The 19,546-nt window shown below is 39.1% G+C and overlaps 2 protein-coding genes across 3 annotated transcripts; one reads left to right on the top strand and one right to left on the bottom strand.

Annotated features, from left to right (window-relative positions):
* Positions 1 to 4,190: 4,190 nt before the first annotated feature.
* On the top strand, positions 4,191 to 14,500 carry smyd1b (SET and MYND domain containing 1b). Of its 2 annotated transcripts, XM_047380140.1 has the most exons (10): positions 4,191 to 4,449; positions 5,007 to 5,183; positions 6,330 to 6,543; positions 7,193 to 7,323; positions 8,456 to 8,494; positions 10,834 to 11,029; positions 12,098 to 12,190; positions 12,286 to 12,449; positions 13,678 to 13,846; positions 14,195 to 14,500. In XM_047380140.1, exons 1-10 carry the CDS (start codon positions 4,328 to 4,330, stop codon positions 14,357 to 14,359), a joined length of 1,470 nt encoding a protein of 489 aa, XP_047236096.1. In that variant the 5' UTR covers positions 4,191 to 4,327; the 3' UTR covers positions 14,360 to 14,500. The 2 variants fall into 2 exon arrangements, with proteins under 2 accessions (XP_047236096.1, XP_047236097.1); XM_047380141.1 differs by lacking the exon at positions 8,456 to 8,494 and having other exon boundaries at positions 4,192 to 4,449.
* A 724-nt stretch (positions 14,501 to 15,224) lies between these two features.
* On the bottom strand, positions 15,225 to 16,016 carry LOC124877123 (fatty acid-binding protein, liver-type-like). Its single transcript, XM_047380142.1, has 4 exons — positions 15,857 to 16,016; positions 15,607 to 15,779; positions 15,408 to 15,500; positions 15,225 to 15,314 (listed from the first exon to the last, which is right to left on the bottom strand). The coding sequence occupies exons 1-4, from the start codon at positions 15,921 to 15,923 to the stop codon at positions 15,264 to 15,266; spliced, it is 384 nt and encodes a 127-aa protein (XP_047236098.1). The 5' UTR covers positions 15,924 to 16,016; the 3' UTR covers positions 15,225 to 15,263.
* Positions 16,017 to 19,546: the final 3,530 nt, after the last annotated feature.

The following is a 19,546-nucleotide window of genomic DNA, read 5'->3' as shown; positions in this document are numbered from 1 at the left end:
TGGTGGAACGGGAGATTCGCATCATGGATATGCAGCCGACAAATCTGCAGCATCTGTGTGATGCTATCATGTCAATATGGACCAAACTCTCTGATGAATGTTTCCAGTACCTTGTTGAATCTATGCCACGAAGGATTAAAGCAGTTCTGAAGGCAAAAGGGGGTCCAACCCAGTACTAGCAAGGTGTACCTAATAAAGTGGTAGGTGAGTGTATATGAATAAGAAACTGTACAGTAAGGGAAACATTTACAGCATAAACAAATTTTACAGTTATTTAAAATAGAATTTTCAGATTAAATGAAAGAAGCTTGAATGCGCAACTGAGTTGGCTGGTTTAAACAATTTACAACAATGCATGTATATATGCATTGTATATACATAAAAAAAGAATAACAGACTATTTGCAAAGCAAAAGAAAAACCTGTGCAAATCACAGCAGGGAAGTAAACACTTAAGGAGTTTTTTTGGAGCAGTGATAGTTATAAAGTCTAACAGCTGCTGGGAGGAAGGATCAGTGATAATACTGGTAAGTACTGCTACACCTAGTAAGCAGCAGTCAATGAGCTCTTCAGTTATACAACAGCTTCATGCATGGGGTGGGAGATGTACAACAAAGATGTTAGTTTTGCTAGATTTCTTCTGTCTCCCACCACCTGCACTGAGTTGAGAGGTCTTCCTAGGACAGAGCTGGCCTTTTTGATGAGCTTATCTAATTGCTTCCTCTCAGCTGTAGATAAGCTGCTGCTCCAGCATAAGTTGCACTACACCATAGAAGATGGCTGACGGCACCTCCGAGTCAGACACGGTCTTAAAAGATTTCAGCCTCCTTAGCAGGTAGAGTCTGCTCTGACTCTTCCTGTAAAGAGCATCAGTGTTGTGACTCCAGTCCAGTTTATTGTTCTGGTGAATATCCAGGTAACTAAAGGAGTCCACTATCTCAGTGTTAGTTCTCAGGATCTGCATCAGTGTGATGGGTCTCTGCCTGTGGAAATCCATCACCAGCTTCCTGGTTTTCCCCGTGTTGATCAGGAAACCGGTATGAATAACATCTTCTTTTTACGGTACATAAAAGCAGTATTAACTGAATTTGCCCTTGGTTAAATAAACAAATAAAAAGTTACAGGGTCTGATTTTCTTTCAGTGGATTTTTAAAGCTACTAGCGAGACTGTTCTGTAAAATCCATCAAACTCACTTTATGTATAGTTTATCACATAATGGACCTAAAAACAATTAGTTTTGCTACTTAGTTTTTTGTTAATCATTATTTAATTTAGATACATGAACCTCCATGCACAGAAGACATCACATCAGAAAACTAGTCAGCTTTTTTAAGAACATCCAGTTGTATTTTTCTCAAAGCTGTTCAACTTCAATTTTTGTTCCTTTTGTGAGTATCAGTGCTGCATTTGATACAGTCGACCATAATATTCTCTTAGAAAGGCTGGAATATGCTGTAGGGATCAGGGTAACAGCGCTAGGCTGGTTTAAATCTTATCTGTCTGACAGATTCCAGTTTTTTAATGTAAATGATAAATCATCTTTAAACTCCAGGGTTAATTGTGGAATACTACAGGGTTCAGTACTTGGGCCAATTCTCTTTACTATATATAAGCTTCCAATAGGTCAAATTATCAGGCAGCATAGGATACATTTTCACTGTTACGCTGATGACACTCAGCTTTACTTATCCATAAATCCTGATGAACCCAACCAGTTAGATAAACTACAAGCATGTCTTGAAGATATAAAAACTTGGATGACCTTACATTTTTTGCTTCTAAATTCAGACAAGACAGAAGTTGTCGTCTTTGGACCGGAGTCTTTAAAAAAGAAACTGCTTAGTTAATCACTTAACCTGGATGGCATTAAATTGACCTCCAGTAATAAAGTAAAAAACCTTGGTGATATTTTTGACCAGGACATGTAATTTAAATCCTATATTAAACAGGTTTCTAGGATTTTCTTCTTTCATCTCCGGAACATTGCCAAAATTAGAAATATCCTATCCAGGAGTGACGCTGAAAAACTAGTCCATGCATTTGTTACTTCAAGGCTGGACTATTGTAATTCGTTACTATCAGGATGTCCACAAAATGCAGTTAAAAGCCTTCAGCTGATTCAAAATGCTGCAGCAAGAGTTCTGATGAAAATTAAAAAGAGAGATCATATTACTCCTATTTTAGCTTCCCTTCATTGGCTCCCTGTTAAATCCAGAATAGAATTTAAAATTCTCCTCCTCACATATAAAGCCCTTAATGATCTAGCTCCATCATACATCAGAGATCTGATTGTTCCATATGTTCCTAACAGAGCATTTCGTTCTCAGACTGCAGGTTTACTGGTGGTTCCTAGAGTCTCTAGAAGTAGAATGGGAGGCAGATCCTTTAGTTATCAGGCTCCTCTCCTGTGGAACCAGCTCCCAGCTTTAGTTCGTGAGGCAGACACCCCGTCTACTTTTAAGGCTAGGCTTAAAACTTTCCTTTTTGATAAAGCTTATATTTAGAGTGGCTTAGGTTATCAGGGAGGGAGCCTTCCTCCCTCCCTGTTGGATGGAGTAAGGAGGAGTCAGGTTTAGCCTAAACCGGCTCAGTTATGGTTGAGGTGCAAACACACCCTCCATTTCTGCTACCTGTATGACCCCTTCTCTTTTCCGATGGTTATGGTCAATCTGACAGAGAGAGGTATCCCAATCCTTGTGCTTTTTAGTATAACAATGACCATCAGTGGGACCCTTTTGGGGTGCCTTGAGATGACATTGTTGTAAATAAGTGCTGTTTAACTAAATAATCTGAACTGAAACTATCTGTGTAGTTCTGCTGCTACAGGCTTAGGCTGCTGGAGGACATAACGACCACTTTCACCCTCTTCGCTACATTCTCACACTACTCTCCAATTTTGCATTATTTGCTGTTATTTCAGCTTTTAACCTTGTTCTTTCTATTCTCTTCCTAGAAGCTACACCTGGCCTGGCTCTGTGTCTACCTGTGACACCTTTCTGGAGAGGGGAATCGTCCGAGCTTCTGCTGGCAACAACTTAATGCTCACCTTCTACAGATGATCCACATGGCCCTGTCTTTTAGTGTTTAACCCTTTCTCTCTCCTAGACATGGCGATTGACTGAGCTTAACTGTAACAAACTCTATGTGCTCTCTTTCAGACTCTAACCTTGAAAACTGGCTCAGAGTTTATCTGTTCTTTCTTTCTAGGTGAAACAACTAAAGGAGCTACATCCATTAACATTTACTTTTCCTTCCCATAGAAAGTACTCCTAGATCAGGGCTTCTTTGTTCTCTTTGTGTCTCTGCTCTGTTCTCTCAAACCCCCAGTCGGTTGTGGCAGATGGCCGCTCACACTGAGCCTGGTTCTGCTGGAGGTTTCTTCCTGTTAAAAGGGAGGTTTTCCTCTCCACTGTCGCTACATGCATGCTCAGTATGAGGGATTGCTGCAAAGTCAACGCCAGTGACTGTCCACTGTCTCTACATGCTCATCCAGGAGGAGTGAATGCTGCAAGTCACTGACTGGATGCAATCTGCTGGGTTTCCTTAGATAGAAAAACTTTTTACCCAATTTGAATAAAAAGCTAACTCCGACTGCACTGTTCAATGGTTAGGATTAATTGGAATGTATGTACCTCACTGTTGTGAAGTGCCTTGAGACAACATGTGTTGTGAATTGGCGCAATATAAATAAAACTGAATTGAATTGAAAATTATCATAAATATTGTTTAGGAATGCAATAGTGAATTTGCTCTGTTGTGTCATATGTTGCGTTGCAGTTAGACACATCGAGCATGTTGTAGAAAGCACGAGAACAGAGTGGAGGCTATGAGGCAAAGCAGCTCTGTTTCTATCAAAGGTCTGGCAGCTGTTGAACGGCACCTAGAAGTCATGACAGACAGGCCCAACTGAGAGACAAAAATAACCCTCAGGGAGAGCACATCTACCAGGTCCTGAATGGGGGAGAGAGAGAGAGAGAGAGGGGGGGGGGGGGTAATTATCCCAGTTGATGAAAGTTTGACAACGAGTGTCAGTATTAATCTTTTTACACTGAATTAACTGTTTTATGAACATGTCTGTTAGCTGAAAGGATTTTGGTTTTTGTGGCATCTAATGAGACAACTCCACTTCAAACCCCTCTCTGAGTCTCTTGGTACAGTTCAAGTGGTTTAAGGCTATTTTAGTTCCTCAAGGGAGGAATGTCCAGTTGTCATTGAAGATAAAACGTATTAGTCTGTGAGATCTCCAACCATCTTTCTAGTGTAATACCCTTTACTCAACTCAAACCACCATTCATTTACCAGAGTCTCGGGAAGAGGAGCACAAAGCATGGAGAACGTGGTCATATTCGACTCTCCTGGAAAAGGAAGGGGTCTGAAGGCTACCAAGGAGTTTTGGGCTGGAGATGTAATTTTCTCTGAGCCCAGTCTTTCAGCTGTTGTATTTGACAGGTATGATCTGGACTGAAATCAGAGGTAATGTGTTTAAATGTGATCATTCTGAGGATTTTCAAGCAGTGAAGCTAATTAATTAGCACCTTTTTGAACATCTCATGCGCATCTGGCACAAACAATACCATAGTACAATACCAAGTAGATTTGTGAATTTATTATTGCATAAGTGCCGTATATTTAGACACTACTACTTATAATCAGTGATAACTTTAATGGACAAACGAATGTTGTACGTTTAGTGTTTTATGTCTGTGATATATCTCTATCATTCCTCCCCCAGAAGTGTTCAGAATCTTTTTACAACAGATAGACATGAAGGAGATAATAATCTCAACTCAAAGTCCTCTTATTAACTTTTCATGGAAGCATGCAAGTTATCTGATAAGCAACGTATTTTGTAATGATATGATCAGAAATGTAGAAAAAATAAACTCCAGTGCTTAACTGAAAACTGATGAAGAAAGTGAAAAAAATGAAGTGAATTCAGCAAAACAGCAAATATGGAGTTTAGTAATTGTAGTTGTTATGTTTTTATTATTTTTCTGTCTCTGCAGTCTTGCAGAGCGCATTTGCCATAGCTGTTTCCGCAGACAAGAAAAACTTCAGAGGTGTGGTCAATGCAAATTTGCTCATTACTGTGACCGAACCTGCCAACGTGCTGCCTGGGCTGAACACAAACAAGAGTGCAGTGCCATCAAGGCCTATGGAAAAGTACCAAATGAGAATATCCGGTGAGTGGAAGCCAGAAAAGGAATAAGGGTTACCATTTCTGTTTGTAAAGACCTCGAACAACAAAAATGTAGCCTTTCCCTCTACCACCCACTTTTTGAAATACTTTCTACTAAACAAAAGGATAAAAAAAGGTTTTGTAAAGAATTCTGTGTGTTAAAGCTTTGTTGGTTATTTCAAAGTAGCCAAGAAGGCACAAAAAAGTTTCACATAAACATTGGAATGCAACAACAACAAAAAAAAACGTCTGAGTCAACATAATACAGGTACAAGGTCCCTCTCCAGTTACAGACATTTTTAAAAGAGCTTTAAAAATTACGCTTTTGTGTACTCAGAGGATTATTATTATTTGTATTATTCTATGACCGAGATGCAAAAACAAGAGAGTAGTTCTTCCAAGTTCAGAGAAGAAATTTGGGTACCCTTTCGGGAAGTCAACTCAAGAACTACAAACCATAACTTTTGTTTGAAAGTATTATATATTTACTCAATGAAGCACAGAGTTTACCCAGTATAGATTTGTGCATAAAACTATATGACCACTGGCTTAATAATGGCCAAAAATGTAAAGAACCCCGTGATGCATTCTGTGCAACGAATTTATTATGTAGCTTAGATTTTTGTCATCTGCATAAACTTGACTTTAGCTGTAGAGATATCCTTTACAATATTATTTATAAAATTAAAAAATTAAAACAGGCCCAAAAATTGAGCCTTGGTTGACCCCTTTTAAAATATGTACTTGGATCATCTGCAAAATAACTTTGCATTCCAACTGAGAGGTGATTTCTAACCCAGCCTAAATATTCTAAAATCTTGGTAATTGCAGAAACTTTAGATGTAGGGAGAGTAAACCTCTTGATTCTGACTAATATGTCTTTATCACTTTAGCACAAGGTAAATTATGTGCTGTGACACATCAGATTCTGTCAGTGCTTTTGAAAGTTGTAGATCCGGGGCATGGTTGTGGCACAGGGTTCGACTCCTGCCCAGGCGACCTTTGCTGGATGTCTTCCCCCTCTCTCCTCTCCTTTTCTATCAGCTTACTGTTGAAAAAAAAGAAAAAAATAAAGGTCACTAGTGCCACAAAAACAAAAACAATAAAAAAAAAAGTATTCTTCTTCTGTTCTGTACCTACTTGTGTACAGACTGGTGGCCCGCATCATGTGGCGCCTCGACAAGGAAGGAAATTTGATGTCTGACATGCAGCTGATCACCCTGGACGAGCTGGAGGACCACCTGAATGACCTGCAGGAGGATGATTTGAAGGAGCTCAAAGTGGACATCCACAACTTCCTGGACTACTGGCCTCGAAACAGCAAGCAGCACACAATTGACGACATCTCACACATATTTGGAGTGGTGCGTCATAACTTATAACACACTGGGGGTGCAAAAGTCCACAGCAGGAGCTGCTTTTTTTCCAGTGACCAAACAAATAATTGAATTAGCCAGCTCTCCAAGATAAAACAGTGTACATGAGCTCAAGAGAGCAAAATTAATGAGTTTGGTTTTAGACAAAAAGTTGTGGTCCCTAATATTTGATTTATAGCAGACACTCAGGTTTTAATAGTCACATATGTTATGCCGAAAGAACAATTTGTATGGTGTGCCAATGGCTCAAAAACAAAAAAGTTGATAGTGATAAGAAAACTGAGACTATTCATCTGGTTTCAGTGGGAGAGTCTGGTGTTCTCAGCCAAGCAATATAATTCACTACACCTTGTTTGTAGTGTCGTAGATCATGAAAAGAGAAAATAGTCATTAAAGGTTAAATAAGATCCTTTGTGCAGCAGTTGACCCCTTTATCTTCTAAAAGAGGCCTCAACATGTTTAATTTTGAAAACTAACCCTCTGAATGTAAACCCAGCTGAGGTCTTTCAGATTTGGCTTGTAGCTGCAATACCAGAGATACATGAAACTACTGTGTGGAACGTCTAAACGTCTAAACCAGGTGTTTGTATTGTCCATTTTGTCTGTATGTTTTGACTTATCATGTCAAATGTTCCAGATCAACTGCAACGGCTTCTCTGTGAGCGACCAGAGAGGTCTTCAGGCAGTAGGAGTTGGTCTTTTTCCTAATTTGTGCTTGGTTAACCATGATTGCTGGCCAAACTGCACTGTGATCCTAAATCACGGCAGGTAAGTAAACAAAAATAAAATAACAAAAAACACTACTTCCTGATAATGTTTCAGGGTTTTCTGTTTGTATCTACAGTCTGAGAAAAAGTATTTGCCGCCTTCAGATTTTTTTTTCTTTTTGCTTGTTTGTCACACCTGAATGTTTTAGATAATCAAACTAATTTTAATACCAGGCAATGATAACCTAAGTAAATAAAAAAATGCAGTTTCAAATGATGATTTCATACACTATATTGCCAAAAGTATTGTGTCAAACCTCCAAATCAATGAATTCCGGTGTTTCAATCACCTCCATGGCTGCAGATATTTGGTGTGGAGAAACTTGACTGTCCTGCAGAGTCCTGACATCAACCTTCTTGAACACCTTTGGGATTCTGGTTTTCTCACCTAACTATAAAAACACTCCTAAACCTTGTGGAAGATGTTTATAGAATAGTTAAAGTTGCTATTGCTGGCAACGAGGGGTCCATCAACAAATTGGACCTTATAGATTAAGAATAGGATGTCATCAAAGGTCATGTACATTTAAAAGTAGACAGACAAGTACTTTTCTTGATAATGTCCAGTTGTTCAGGTTCTGAAAAAGCAAAACAGTCCTTTAGCATCAGACTGCCACCATGTTTGAAGGATGTTCTTTTTCTGAAATGCTGTTTTATGCCAGGTGTAACAGGACACACCTTCCAAAACGTTTATTTTGTCAGTCCACAGATATTTTCCCTAAAGTCTTGGAGATCAGATATTTTTGGAGGGTGGGAATGTCATTAGTGCCCAGACTCTTTTTGTTAAGTCACAAACTCTGACTTTAGCAAGTAAGACCAGCAGTGCTTTAATGTTCTGGGTATTTGTGTGACCTCCTAGATGCGGTGTTAGAGCTCTCTTGGAGTAATTTTGGTAGGCCAGTCTGGCCTACCAAAATTACAGAAAAACAGAAACAGAAGTAATTGGCAGGGGCCAATTACTATTTCAAAGCACTGCAGCGGCAAATGACTCCAACTTATTGAAAGAAAAAACTGTGATTAAAGGTTTCTGTGTGTGCACTTGTTGTTTTGTACTATATGAGGTTTGTTTGTGTGTGGTTTACATATTGGTCAGGTGTTATTTGTTGTAAAACTGCTTCCTGTTTGTCTTTCAGTCAGTCGGCTGTGAATACCATATTTCATTCTCAACGGAGGTGCGTTACCTCACCGTAAATCTTTTTTGTAGAGGCTAGAACATTTACTGCTAATAAATATGTGCCCAAAACATAAACATGGGTAGAAAACAAATGTTTATGTTGGTTCTGTGGTGGGCACTTTGCATAATGTAACCTTCATAATAACCTTCATTGACCTTTCTCAGCTTAACAAAATGCTGCTATAAGGTTTCTCTGCTCATTTCTCTTGTTTCATCCGCATATATTTATCTAACTGCTAGTCATATCAAAACACAATTCTACCTGTGCTACAGGCCTTTCACTTTATATTTTATTTTTATCTATTGAGAACACAAAAGGTTGTTTTGTTTGTAACAGTTGTTCACTTCTAACATTACATATTTAATAAAATTTTTATGTAAATACAGTTTCGTTTAAAGGTGCTGTCTGACATCATTTTAAGCTCACTTTTTGCTAACCAGCTAGCTAGCTGGGTTAGCAAGGTTGTGATACCACTTAATGTCATTTTATTTATACCTCTCCAGTTATTTTGCCTCAACTTTAAACATTTTGTGCAAGAGCTACCAGCAGTAGTTCAGTATAAATCTGTATAAATTAAAGGATTACTACAATCTGAATTGAATATAAAAATGGCTCATGTTGCTGTAAACAGGAGCCTTGGCAGCTGTATGACAAAACGGGACTCATCCACAGCACACAAGGGCAAGTTTGTCCTGCTGGCCAGAAATCAAAATTTAAATCCTGTAATTTATAAATAAAAAATTAGGCAAGTAAAAAGAAGCAGAACAAGTAAGCAGTTTCAAACAGAGAGCTTTCTGGGGTCACAGTAAAATAGGCCTTAATGTTCTTTGTCAAGTTAGTAACTTTCAGAGACTGTCCTGGTCCTGGTCTTTTCGCAACTTCAATATTTTACACTTTTGCAGTTTGTTTTTTCCACACCTGACTTTTTCAAGTATGAAAAGAAGCCGTTTGCCATAGGACATTTCGTATCAATCATTTTGTATCCCCCTTGGGTACATTTTGTGCTGTTAAACCAATGAATGAATGTAATGTTCTAATAGCTACCCATATTCAACTGTTAGCAAATCTGGTTATATGACTTCAATAAATATCTTCTGGCAGAGGGAGGTAACTCATAGTTCCCCCTTGTTATTTTCAAGGGCTATAATCTCTCATAATTCCTAAGGGCTGACTAATCTAGTGGGGTATTTGAAGACAAATAAATGGAAAAGGTGTAATATAAAAAATTCAGGAAACAATATACAATTAAATTATATTTTGCATAACTTTTGCAAGGTTTATAATTATTTGCAATCATAATTCATTAAAGTACTTAAACAAAATTTTAAAATTAATAGGGTATCATTAGGTAAGTAGGACTGATACTTTAGAGCACAGGTGTCAAACTTCGGTCCTCCAGGCCCTGTCATGCAACTTGATGTCTCTCAGCCCTTAACATGGTTGAATTACATAATAAGGTAAGTAGCAGGGATATGTGGAACTTGACTGCTTGCTGAGGAGGTAATTCAGCCTGATTTAGGTGTACTGGACAAGGGACACATCTAAATTTTGCAGGACACCAGCCCTAGAGGAGTGGAGTTTGGAACCCCTGCTTTAGCGATGCACTATGGTTAAATGTATTGAAAAGCTGAATATTATCTGCATACAAGTTGACAATAAATACCACTGTCCAGTCTTAACAAAAGTACAAATAAAGTAAATTAAGCACAAATAAAATAGGGCCAAGAACAGAACCCAGGGGAACTCCCTGCTCATTGATGACAAATATATTTTGCCACAGAATTGTTTAAACAATCCACGGGCTGAATCTATATTCTAGGTCACTAAGACTGCAGATTCTTCTGAGCTTTGAGATAACGACTAATACTGCTTGATAGGAAAAGGATGCAAAGGCGCATCAAAGTTGCAGGATTTGACTTTATTTCTGTGGAACCTTAATGTTGTTTACCTTGATGAGGGTGTGTGAATAAAATGGTCTGTTTATGGGTCCAGAATAAAAGCAGGATGAGATAAAATAGCATCATCTGGGTACACACTGTGTCTGGAGCTAAAAGGGTCTCATGGGTTAGGAGACACTGAACTTCAAATGAAAAATTATCATTGCACCTTTAAATATTCTGTTCATTTACAAAACCAGTACATTAAGTGTCTTAAAATTGAAGGCTTATATGTTTATCTCATGCTGTCTGGTCTAAGGGAGAGGCTTGATTGAAAGTCTCACTATAGTGTATGGCTGGGTTTCACCAACATACACTTTATCAATGAAAAACCCTAGACATCACGTTGCATGCATTTTGAAATAGTGACCTGCCTTTAACTCTGTTTCAACTCTTCAGGATTGAGCTGCGCTCCTTGGGTAAGATCGCAGAAGGAGAGGAGCTGACAGTCGCTTATGTGGACTACTTGAATTTGTCAGAAGAGAGACAGAGGCTCCTGAAATCACAGTACTTCTTTGCCTGCACATGTGAACACTGTACCAACAAAACCCATGATGACATAAAGATGGGGGGACGGGAAGTGGAAGGAATCAAGGTTTGTGTCTATAGGTTTCATTCCACCGTGACAAGCATAGACCAAATGCTAGTGCCAGATTTAGCACTGGCAGGGGCGATAAGGCGGGCGGGAAATATGAGAAGCAGGACCGCACTGACCATTTTAAGAGAAAATAATTAATAAGTAGATTTGGCAGTCATTGTATTTATGCATGCTTTGATTTGAACTAGGTTTGTGCAATACCTTTATGACTGTACTTGTACTTCAGTGACATAAAACAATAATTATTAGACTTTGTTACATTTACTAAATTGCCAAAAGTTTTGTGTCATACCACCAAATCAATTAATTTTGGTGTTCCAATCACCTCCATGGCTGCAGGTGTATGGTGTGGAGAAACTTGACTGGACTGCAGAGTCCTGACCTCAACCTTCTTGAACACCTTTGGGATGAATTAGAGCAGAGGCTACAATTGTGGTTTTCTCATCTAGCTATGAACACACTCCTAAACCTTGTGGAAAATGTTTAAAGAATAGCTAAAGTTGCTCTGGGTGGCAACGGTGGGTCCATCAACAAATTGTACCTTAAGGATTAAGAATGAGATGTTATCAAAGTTCCTGTACATGTAAAAGTAGACACACAAATACTTTTGGCAGTATAGTGTAATATAAAGCCAACTACCAATGTCAGATAAACAACAGACTGCAGGTTGTAGCAACTGAGAAACAGCTTGACATTATCTTAAACTCCCTGGCTCACCAATCTATATCTGACTACATTCTGTTCTGCAAGAGAGGTCAGTTATAAATTTGTGTGTGTAAATAGTTATTAATAGTGCATCATATCTATGAGTAGAACATTGCTCAGTTTGTCTCTTAATTTAAAAAACAACCGAAACTGAACAAAATGTCAGATAATTAATGTCTTGGACAGAGTTCTCACCGCTGGACAGCTTTTATGGACATAGGCAAAGACCACATCTTATCTTTGAAAAAAATAACACATTCTCTAATATTCCATGTAATTATTGCCTTTTAAGCTTATATACTGCTGTTTCTCTATATGTGTGTGCTTGTAGTCATGAGATAATTTTCTCCATATTTACAGCCTTCAGATGAACAGGTGAAGGAGGCGACAGATTACTGCTTTGGCATGATGGAAAAGATGGACAAGGCTCGATTAAACGGTGACTACCACGAGGTATATTTAAAAAAAAACTATCCACAAAATTAGATAGATTTTATGCTTATAATTTAAACTAACCAAACTTTTATTTTGTCTTATTTTGATTCAAGGTGGTGAAAATATGCAGACAGTGCATTGAGAAGACAGAGCCCATCTTGGCTGACACTCACATCTACCTACTGAGGATGTGGAGCACAATGAGTGAGGTGCAAGCATACCTGCAGTATTTTGAAGAGTCGGCGGATTACGCTCGCAAGATGGTGGAGGGATACATGTGAGTGCAAACAGGCACTTAAGCTTTATGTGATGCATGCTGTTTTACGGTGGTCCTGAAGTGTAAAAAAACAAAAACATCAACACGATTGAAATAGGAAATTCCCCACAACCAGGCGCCAGACCTTGCTGCTACTTACGGGTTTAAATTGTTTTTGATAGCACCTCTGTTTTTCAAACAGCACAGTTTTCATCAAATCTTTGTTTCTGGTGCAAATTAGGTTTATCAGTGAAAGTAAGTGGCTATGTTATAATGTATACCAGCTGCCTAGAAAAGCCCAGAATCACCAGAGGAGCCAGAAATTCACCATTTCACAAGACGTAAACATAAAAGTTACAAGTACAGCACACGTATAGTCTCCACAATAAAAGTCTAGTTTTATATAGATTAGATAAATACAAGAGAAGTGTCTAAATCACGTCCCCTGGAGGAGGCCCAGTGGACGGCCCAGGAAACGCTGGAGGGACTATGTCTCTCGGCTGGCCTGGGAACACCTTGGGCTCCCCCCGGAGGAGGTGTCTGGGGGGAGAGACATCTGGGTGTCTCTCCTGAGTCTGCTGCCCCCGCGACCCGGTCCCGGATAAAACGGAAGACGACGAGTACAAGTGTCTAAATCTTCTAGTGATCAGAACCAGTGATAGAAATAGATTATGTGGCTTTTAAACATAAAGCTAACAGATGCATTTCAAGATAAAAATCCTGGTTATTTGTAGTTTAGTGATGACACAGATTTCAGATCTTAAAGGGCTGTAAAGACCAAAGCTGATGTGTGTTGGGTTTAGACCTACAATGAAAATGATAAAATGGGTGTAAACAGTATAATATATATAATATAATGGACCAAGAGACAGGCACCACCAAAGTTTCTTGAGCATTTTTGTAGTTAAATATATTCTCGGTGAGCTTGTTGAAGTCTTTAATCTTGATTAATCATTTTTTGGCCTTTAAAACAGACTTAATCATAGTTTACTTTTCTTGCTTGGCTTTTTTGTGTGGTTTTCCACTTTTGTGTACATGTGCAGCACTTTGGTTGGCACCTGTTTCTAAATAGTCTCACAATTAATTCAATTTTACTGGTGTGTTTTACTTTTGTTTTTGGTGTGTTCTCTGTTGAAATGTTGCTTTTGGAAATCTTGTATTTTGCACCTCTAGGCCACTGTAAACAATTATTGCAAGTTTCCAGGCAAAATTCTCTCTAAGAAGCCACACATTTTTCCATTTTTGGCAGGAAACTGTACCAGCCAAACCATGCTGCCCTTGGTATGGGTGCCATGCGTGCTGGAGTGACTCACTGGCAGGCCGGACTGATCGAGGTTGGACACGGGATGATCTGCAAAGCCTACGCCATTCTCATGGTCACCCACGGTCCAACGCACCCCATTACCAAAGACGTTGAGGTACACAGCTTTAAAATTGCTAAACAAATGTATCCTCACAGTCTGTTACCAGTTTTGTTTTCACCTTCTTGATGAGGTTTCAGTGATAGCAGAAATGTATTTAATCAAGTGCCAAACTGCTGGCAGTCACAGGTAAAGGCTTGTTGGAAGACAAATCAGACTTTAGAGAATTGTTGGGTAGTTCTGTTTGGAGATAACTGATAGATGAACAGTACTTTATTTCTACTGTCTCCAATCAGAAAATGTTAGTGTTCTGGTCAGTCTGCTTCTACATAAATCAGTGTTAATTCACAGGATCAGACAAAACATTTTTGAAGGTCTGGCGTTTTCATCCCGATTTCTCCACAGGCGATGCGCATGCAGACAGAGATGGAGCTGAGGATGTTCAAGCAGAACGAGTATGTTTACCAGAGCATGAGAGAAGCGGCCTTGAAAAACAAACCCATGACCATGCTACACGAGCCCAAGTCTGTTGAGGAGGGGATCAAGAATCTCTTCCACAGGAGAAAGTAGCTCAAACATGGGACTGGAAAAATGGAGAGAGAGCAATCATTGTTTACTGTAAACAGAGTTCTGGTGTTCTATACATTTTAGTCACATGACCAATTTCTGTATTGCTCACATTTTGGAGTTTTCATTAAATATTGTCTTGAACCACTGACTGTAGATCATTTGCAGGTCTTAAACTAGGTTTTAAGACACTTGCAGTCATACTTAGAGCAAACTTTAACACAGTAAGTTTGTTCCAATTCACATGCAAGACTTGCACTCAATCTCGAAGTTATATACACCCGTGAGATTTAAAATTTAAGAAGATTGATGGGAAAATTTCAAAAGTATTAAATTTGTACACCTCAAATTGAACCACCTTTATTTCCATGACTCAAGCTAGGATAACCAGCATGTCTCTACTAGTATTTTGAGTACATTTGAAGCCTGGCCATTACCAGATTTTCAGAAATCTAGGCTTGGGAGCAGAATGTTATGATGCATTCTGAGCAAACTTAAAATGCATCCTGCCTCACTACGGTTTAAAGTTAAGTTTACCTCCCTCTCAACCCTACTTTGTGCTTCAGATACATGCATCTGTTCAAATGTGTTAGCTTACTACCCGCCTAGTAAAGTTCTACAGAAGCCCAATGGTGCCCCCCCCCAGTTGGAAATTCCAGTTAGACTATGATCTTGTTTTAAGACCCATAGACATTTCTTAATACCAGCAAAACAGTCACAATTAAATTGAAAGTCATTCTCAAATTTTCCTGAAGGTAAAGTTTTTGATGCAGACCAGCACTGGAGAACAGTTGCCAATTATCCTTGAGGAGGTTTGAGGGATCTGAGCAAGTTCATTAAAAACAAAAAAATAAAAACCCTCACACAGTTTTTGCCTTCAGGGTTTTATTATCCCAAATGTGAACAGTTACATGCGCTTGCTTGTCCTCTTGTAAACATTGCCACCAGCAGCCATCGTCTGGGGGAGAAAAAAAAAAAAAAAAAAAAAAAAAGTTCAACATTTGAGTTTCTCCAAGAGGCAATTTGAGATCAACCATTTAAGAGAACTTACATTTACAATAGTGTTGGCATCCACCAGTTCTGTGGTCGATTCAATTCCTTTGAGAAAAACTTTCAGCTTGTTGCCTTCCCGATGCACCACTCCCTTCAAGATAAAGTTCAAGATTTAATGCTACAATAAACTCTAGAGAATTGGAAGAGATTCTAGGGAAATATTTTTTACTCAGTAGTCTAGTACAAAATCCACTTACTTTGATTTTCTCTCCAGTTATGGATTGCAGCTCCGTCTCCTGTCCGATAGTGAAGGAATTAGTAATGACGTTTGAGCCAGTGGTGATCGTCACCTTAAAGTTGTCGCCAGCCTCCTCAATTTCAGAGATGCTCTTAAGGTCTTTTCCTTTCTGGATGAGGTCATCAGGAATACCTGGAAGGCATAACTGATTGAGACCACACATATTATTTGCATCCAGGTTGACCACAGACATGAGAGACCCCACTCACCAAGCGCCTTCATAAAAGGCTCAAAGTTCTCCTGAGACTCCAGCTGGTATTTTCCAGTGAAAGACATGATGGCAGACAATGAAAGTAGAGCAAACTGAGGACCCTGCCTCCTTTATACTCTCAAACTGCAGCGGATCAATGATTACCCACAGGTGACCCCAATTAGGCAGAGTCAGGTTGCCTCATGGAGCTGAACTCACATCGACCACAGCAGATAAGAGCCGGCGGGGAGATAAACAGAGGTTCAAAGAAATTTAACTAAAGGTTAGTGAAACTTAAAAAGCGCAAGAAAACAGGAAAGGTGAGAAAATTGTTTGAACAAATAAATGTGATTAGGGATCACAGTATACACACCAGTGTATGCTGACATGATGATGATGATGTGTCTGTTGATTCTTTGAAACTTATAGATGCATTACACACAGTAATATGTTTTGAGTGTTTCTTTCCATTTTTTTGTTTATTTTGGGAATTATAGATGAAACCCCAAAATTCACCTTTGAAGAAAATATTAATAATATGAAAGACCAAAACAAATTTTAACATTGAAATGTTATATTGCAGCCATCATGACTTTTTACTTAACAGTTGTCCAGCAGATAGTCACTGAGCCCCTCCTCAAGAGGCTAAACTATAAAAGGTCATTGCTAAAAATGTGGCTGCTGACAGAGTATTATATGCAAATATATTAATGGAAGGTTCAGTGGAAGAAAAAAGTGGTAAAAAAATGTGCAACAAGGATAACAGTAGCCTTAAGTGGATTGAGTGAAGCAAAACGTCATTCAAGAGGCTGGGGCAGAGCCAGAACATACAGATACAGGTCCTTCTCAATAAATTAGCATATTGTTATAAAGTTAATTATTTTCCATAATGTCATGATGAAAATTTAACATTCATATATTTTAGATTCATTGCACACTAACTGAAATATTTCAGGTCTTTCATTGTCTTAATACGGATGATTTTGGCATACAGCTCATGAAAACCCCAAATTCCTATCTCACAAAATTAGCATATTATTAAAAGGGTCTCTAAACGAGCTATGAACCTAATCATCTGAATCAACGAGTTAACTCTAAACACCTGCAAAAGATTCCTGAGGCCTTTAAAACTCCCAGCCTGGTTCATCACTCAAAACCCCAATCATGGGTAAGACTGCCGACCTGACTGCTGTCCAGAAGGCCACTATTGACACCCTCAAGCAAGAGGGTAAGACACAGAAAGAAATTTCTGAACGAATAGGCTGTTCCCAGAGTGCTGTATCAAGGCACCTTAGTGGGAAGTCTGTGGGAAGGAAAAAGTGTGGCAGAAAACGCTGCACAACGAGAAGAGGTGACCGAACCCTGAGGAAGATTGTGGAGAAGGGCCGATTCCAGACCTTGGGGGACCTGCGGAAGCAGTGGACTGAGTCTGGAGTAGAAACATCCAGAGCCACCGTGCACAGGCGTGTGCAGAAAATGGGCTACAGGTGCCACATTCCCCAGTCCTGGGCTACAGAGAAGCAGCACTGGACTGTTGCTCAGTGGTCCAAAGTACTTTTTCCGGATGAAAGCAAATTCTGCATGTCATTCGGAAATCAAGGTGCCAGAGTCTGGAGGAAGACTGGGGAGAAGGAAATGCCAAAATGCAAGAAGTCCAGTGTCAAGTACCCACAGTCAGTGATGGTCTGGGGTGCCGTGTCAGCTGCTGGTGTTGGTCCACTGTGTTTTATCAAGGGCAGGGTCAATGCAGCTAGCTATCAGGAGATTTTGGAGCACTTCATGCTTCCATCTGCTGAAAAGCTTTATGGAGATGAAGATTTCATTTTTCAGCACGACCTGGCACCTGCTCACAGTGCCAAAACCACTGGTAAATGGTTTACTGACCATGGTATCACTGTGCTCAATTGGCCTGCCAACTCTCCGGACCTGAACCCCATAGAGAATCTGTGGGATATTGTGAAGAGAACATTGAGAGACTCAAGACCCAACACTCTGGATGAGCTAAAGGCCGCTATCGAAGCATCCTGGGCCTCCATAAGACCTCAGCAGTGCCACAGGCTGATTGCCTCCATGCCACGCCACATTGAAGCAGTCATTTCTGCAAAAGGATTCCCGACCAAGTATTGAGTGCATAACTGTACATGATTATTTGACGTTTTTGTATTAAAAACACTTTTATTTTATTGGTCGGATGAAATATGCTAATTTTGTGAGATAGGAATTTTGGGTTTTCATGAGCTGTATGCCACAATCATCCATATTAAGACAATGAAAGACCTGAAATATTTCAGTTAGTGTGCAATGAATCTAAAATATATGAATGTTAAATTTTCATCATTACATTATAGAAAATAGGATATGGGCCCTTACCCGGACTATGGGGAAATCGAAGTGAATTGTTGCTCACATAAAAGTAAATATTGCATTTCATTTGGTAAACCAAGGTCCCAGATAGAGGAAGAGTGAGGACCACAGAATCCAAGTTGCTTTAGGTCCAGTGTAAAATGTTCACAGTCAGTAATGATTGGGGGTGGGCATGTCATCTGCTGGTGTGGGTCTTCTGTGTTTTATCAACTCCAAATTTAGTGCACCGTCTTCATGCTTTCCTTTACTGGCAAACTCTATGGAGATGCTGATTTAATTTTCCAACAGGACCTGGCACCTGCCCACACTGCCAAAAGTAACAATACCTGGTTTAATGACCATGGTACCACTGTGCTTGATTAGCCAGCAAAATAACCTGGTATAAAACCTTCAGAGAATCTTTGGAGTATTTTTAAGAGGAAAATGAGAGACACCAGACCCAACAATGAAGATGAGCTGAAGGTTCTTTCAATTTCAAAAATGCAAAAATGTCAGCAGGCTGACATTTTTGTATTCAGACCATTTATATTGATCTTATATAAGACTTAATTTTTCTAAGATTTCCAAGATAGATTTTTGAGATGTGAATATAGTTTTGTCACACCATCAATCTGGTTTTAAGAAGCAGCACAGTATGAACACAGCTGCTCTCAAAGTGATGAATCGCTATTGGTGAGTCTTTAGATGATAGGAAATTGTGCTGCTCTATTATTTGATCTGTCAAAAGTGTTTGACACAGTAGATCACAATTTTCTTTAAGTCCTTTGCAAATAGGCATATCTAGCCAAGCTGTTGGCTGGTTCAAAAATTCTGTCTAAAAGAAGGCATCATATTCAAAAGGCAGGATCATGCACCTCGTGTTTACTTATTACTAAGGGTGTTCCCCAGGGCTCAATGCTTGGAATACTTTCTTTCATTATTTATGTTAATGAATTTTCTCAGGACCTTCGATATGCCATGCATCAATTTTATACAGATGGTGCTATCATTTACTGGTCTTCCAATTCTCTTGTGGAAACATTTTAATCTCTTCAATCTGCTTTTAATCAGGCTCAGTTACATCAGACTCAGCTCAAACTAGTCTTAAATGAAGAAGAAAACTAAGCTTGTGTTGCTTTCAGGAGGTACATCACTACCATCTAATATTCCTACAATTAAAACTGCAAATGGGGCAGAAATTGAGTTAGCCAATTATAGGTATTTTGGTGTGATCATAGATGCTACATTTTCTTTCAAGGAGGAATTTAACAATCTTGTGTCTAAATTAAGTTTTAGGGCATCTTCTACAGACACAATGTCTGTTTTTCTCAAAAAGTCCGAGATTACTTAATCTCAGCAACATTTC

The sequence above is a fragment of the Girardinichthys multiradiatus genome, chromosome 12 (assembly GCF_021462225.1).
Source record: "Girardinichthys multiradiatus isolate DD_20200921_A chromosome 12, DD_fGirMul_XY1, whole genome shotgun sequence".
Taxonomy (NCBI): Eukaryota; Metazoa; Chordata; class Actinopteri; order Cyprinodontiformes; family Goodeidae; genus Girardinichthys; species Girardinichthys multiradiatus.
Note: the sequence above shows the minus strand (reverse complement) of the source record. Positions and strands in the feature narration are given on the sequence as shown.

Excerpts from the sequence above, each read along its gene's own strand:
- smyd1b (XM_047380140.1), top strand. The coding sequence starts at position 4,328 with ATGGAGAACGTGGTCATATTCGACTCTCCTGGAAAAGGAAGGGGTCTG. Across the intron at positions 12,191-12,285 it reads TAAACGGTGACTACCACGAG|GTGGTGAAAATATGCAGACA; the intron begins GTATATTTAAAA and ends TTTTGATTCAAG. Across the intron at positions 12,450-13,677 it reads AAGATGGTGGAGGGATACAT|GAAACTGTACCAGCCAAACC; the intron begins GTGAGTGCAAAC and ends CATTTTTGGCAG.
- LOC124877123 (XM_047380142.1), bottom strand. The coding sequence starts at position 15,923 with ATGTCTTTCACTGGAAAATACCAGCTGGAGTCTCAGGAGAACTTTGAG. Across the intron at positions 15,780-15,856 it reads GCCTTTTATGAAGGCGCTTG|GTATTCCTGATGACCTCATC; the intron begins GTGAGTGGGGTC and ends TATGCCTTCCAG. Across the intron at positions 15,315-15,407 it reads ATGCCAACACTATTGTAAAT|ACGATGGCTGCTGGTGGCAA; the intron begins GTAAGTTCTCTT and ends TTTCTCCCCCAG.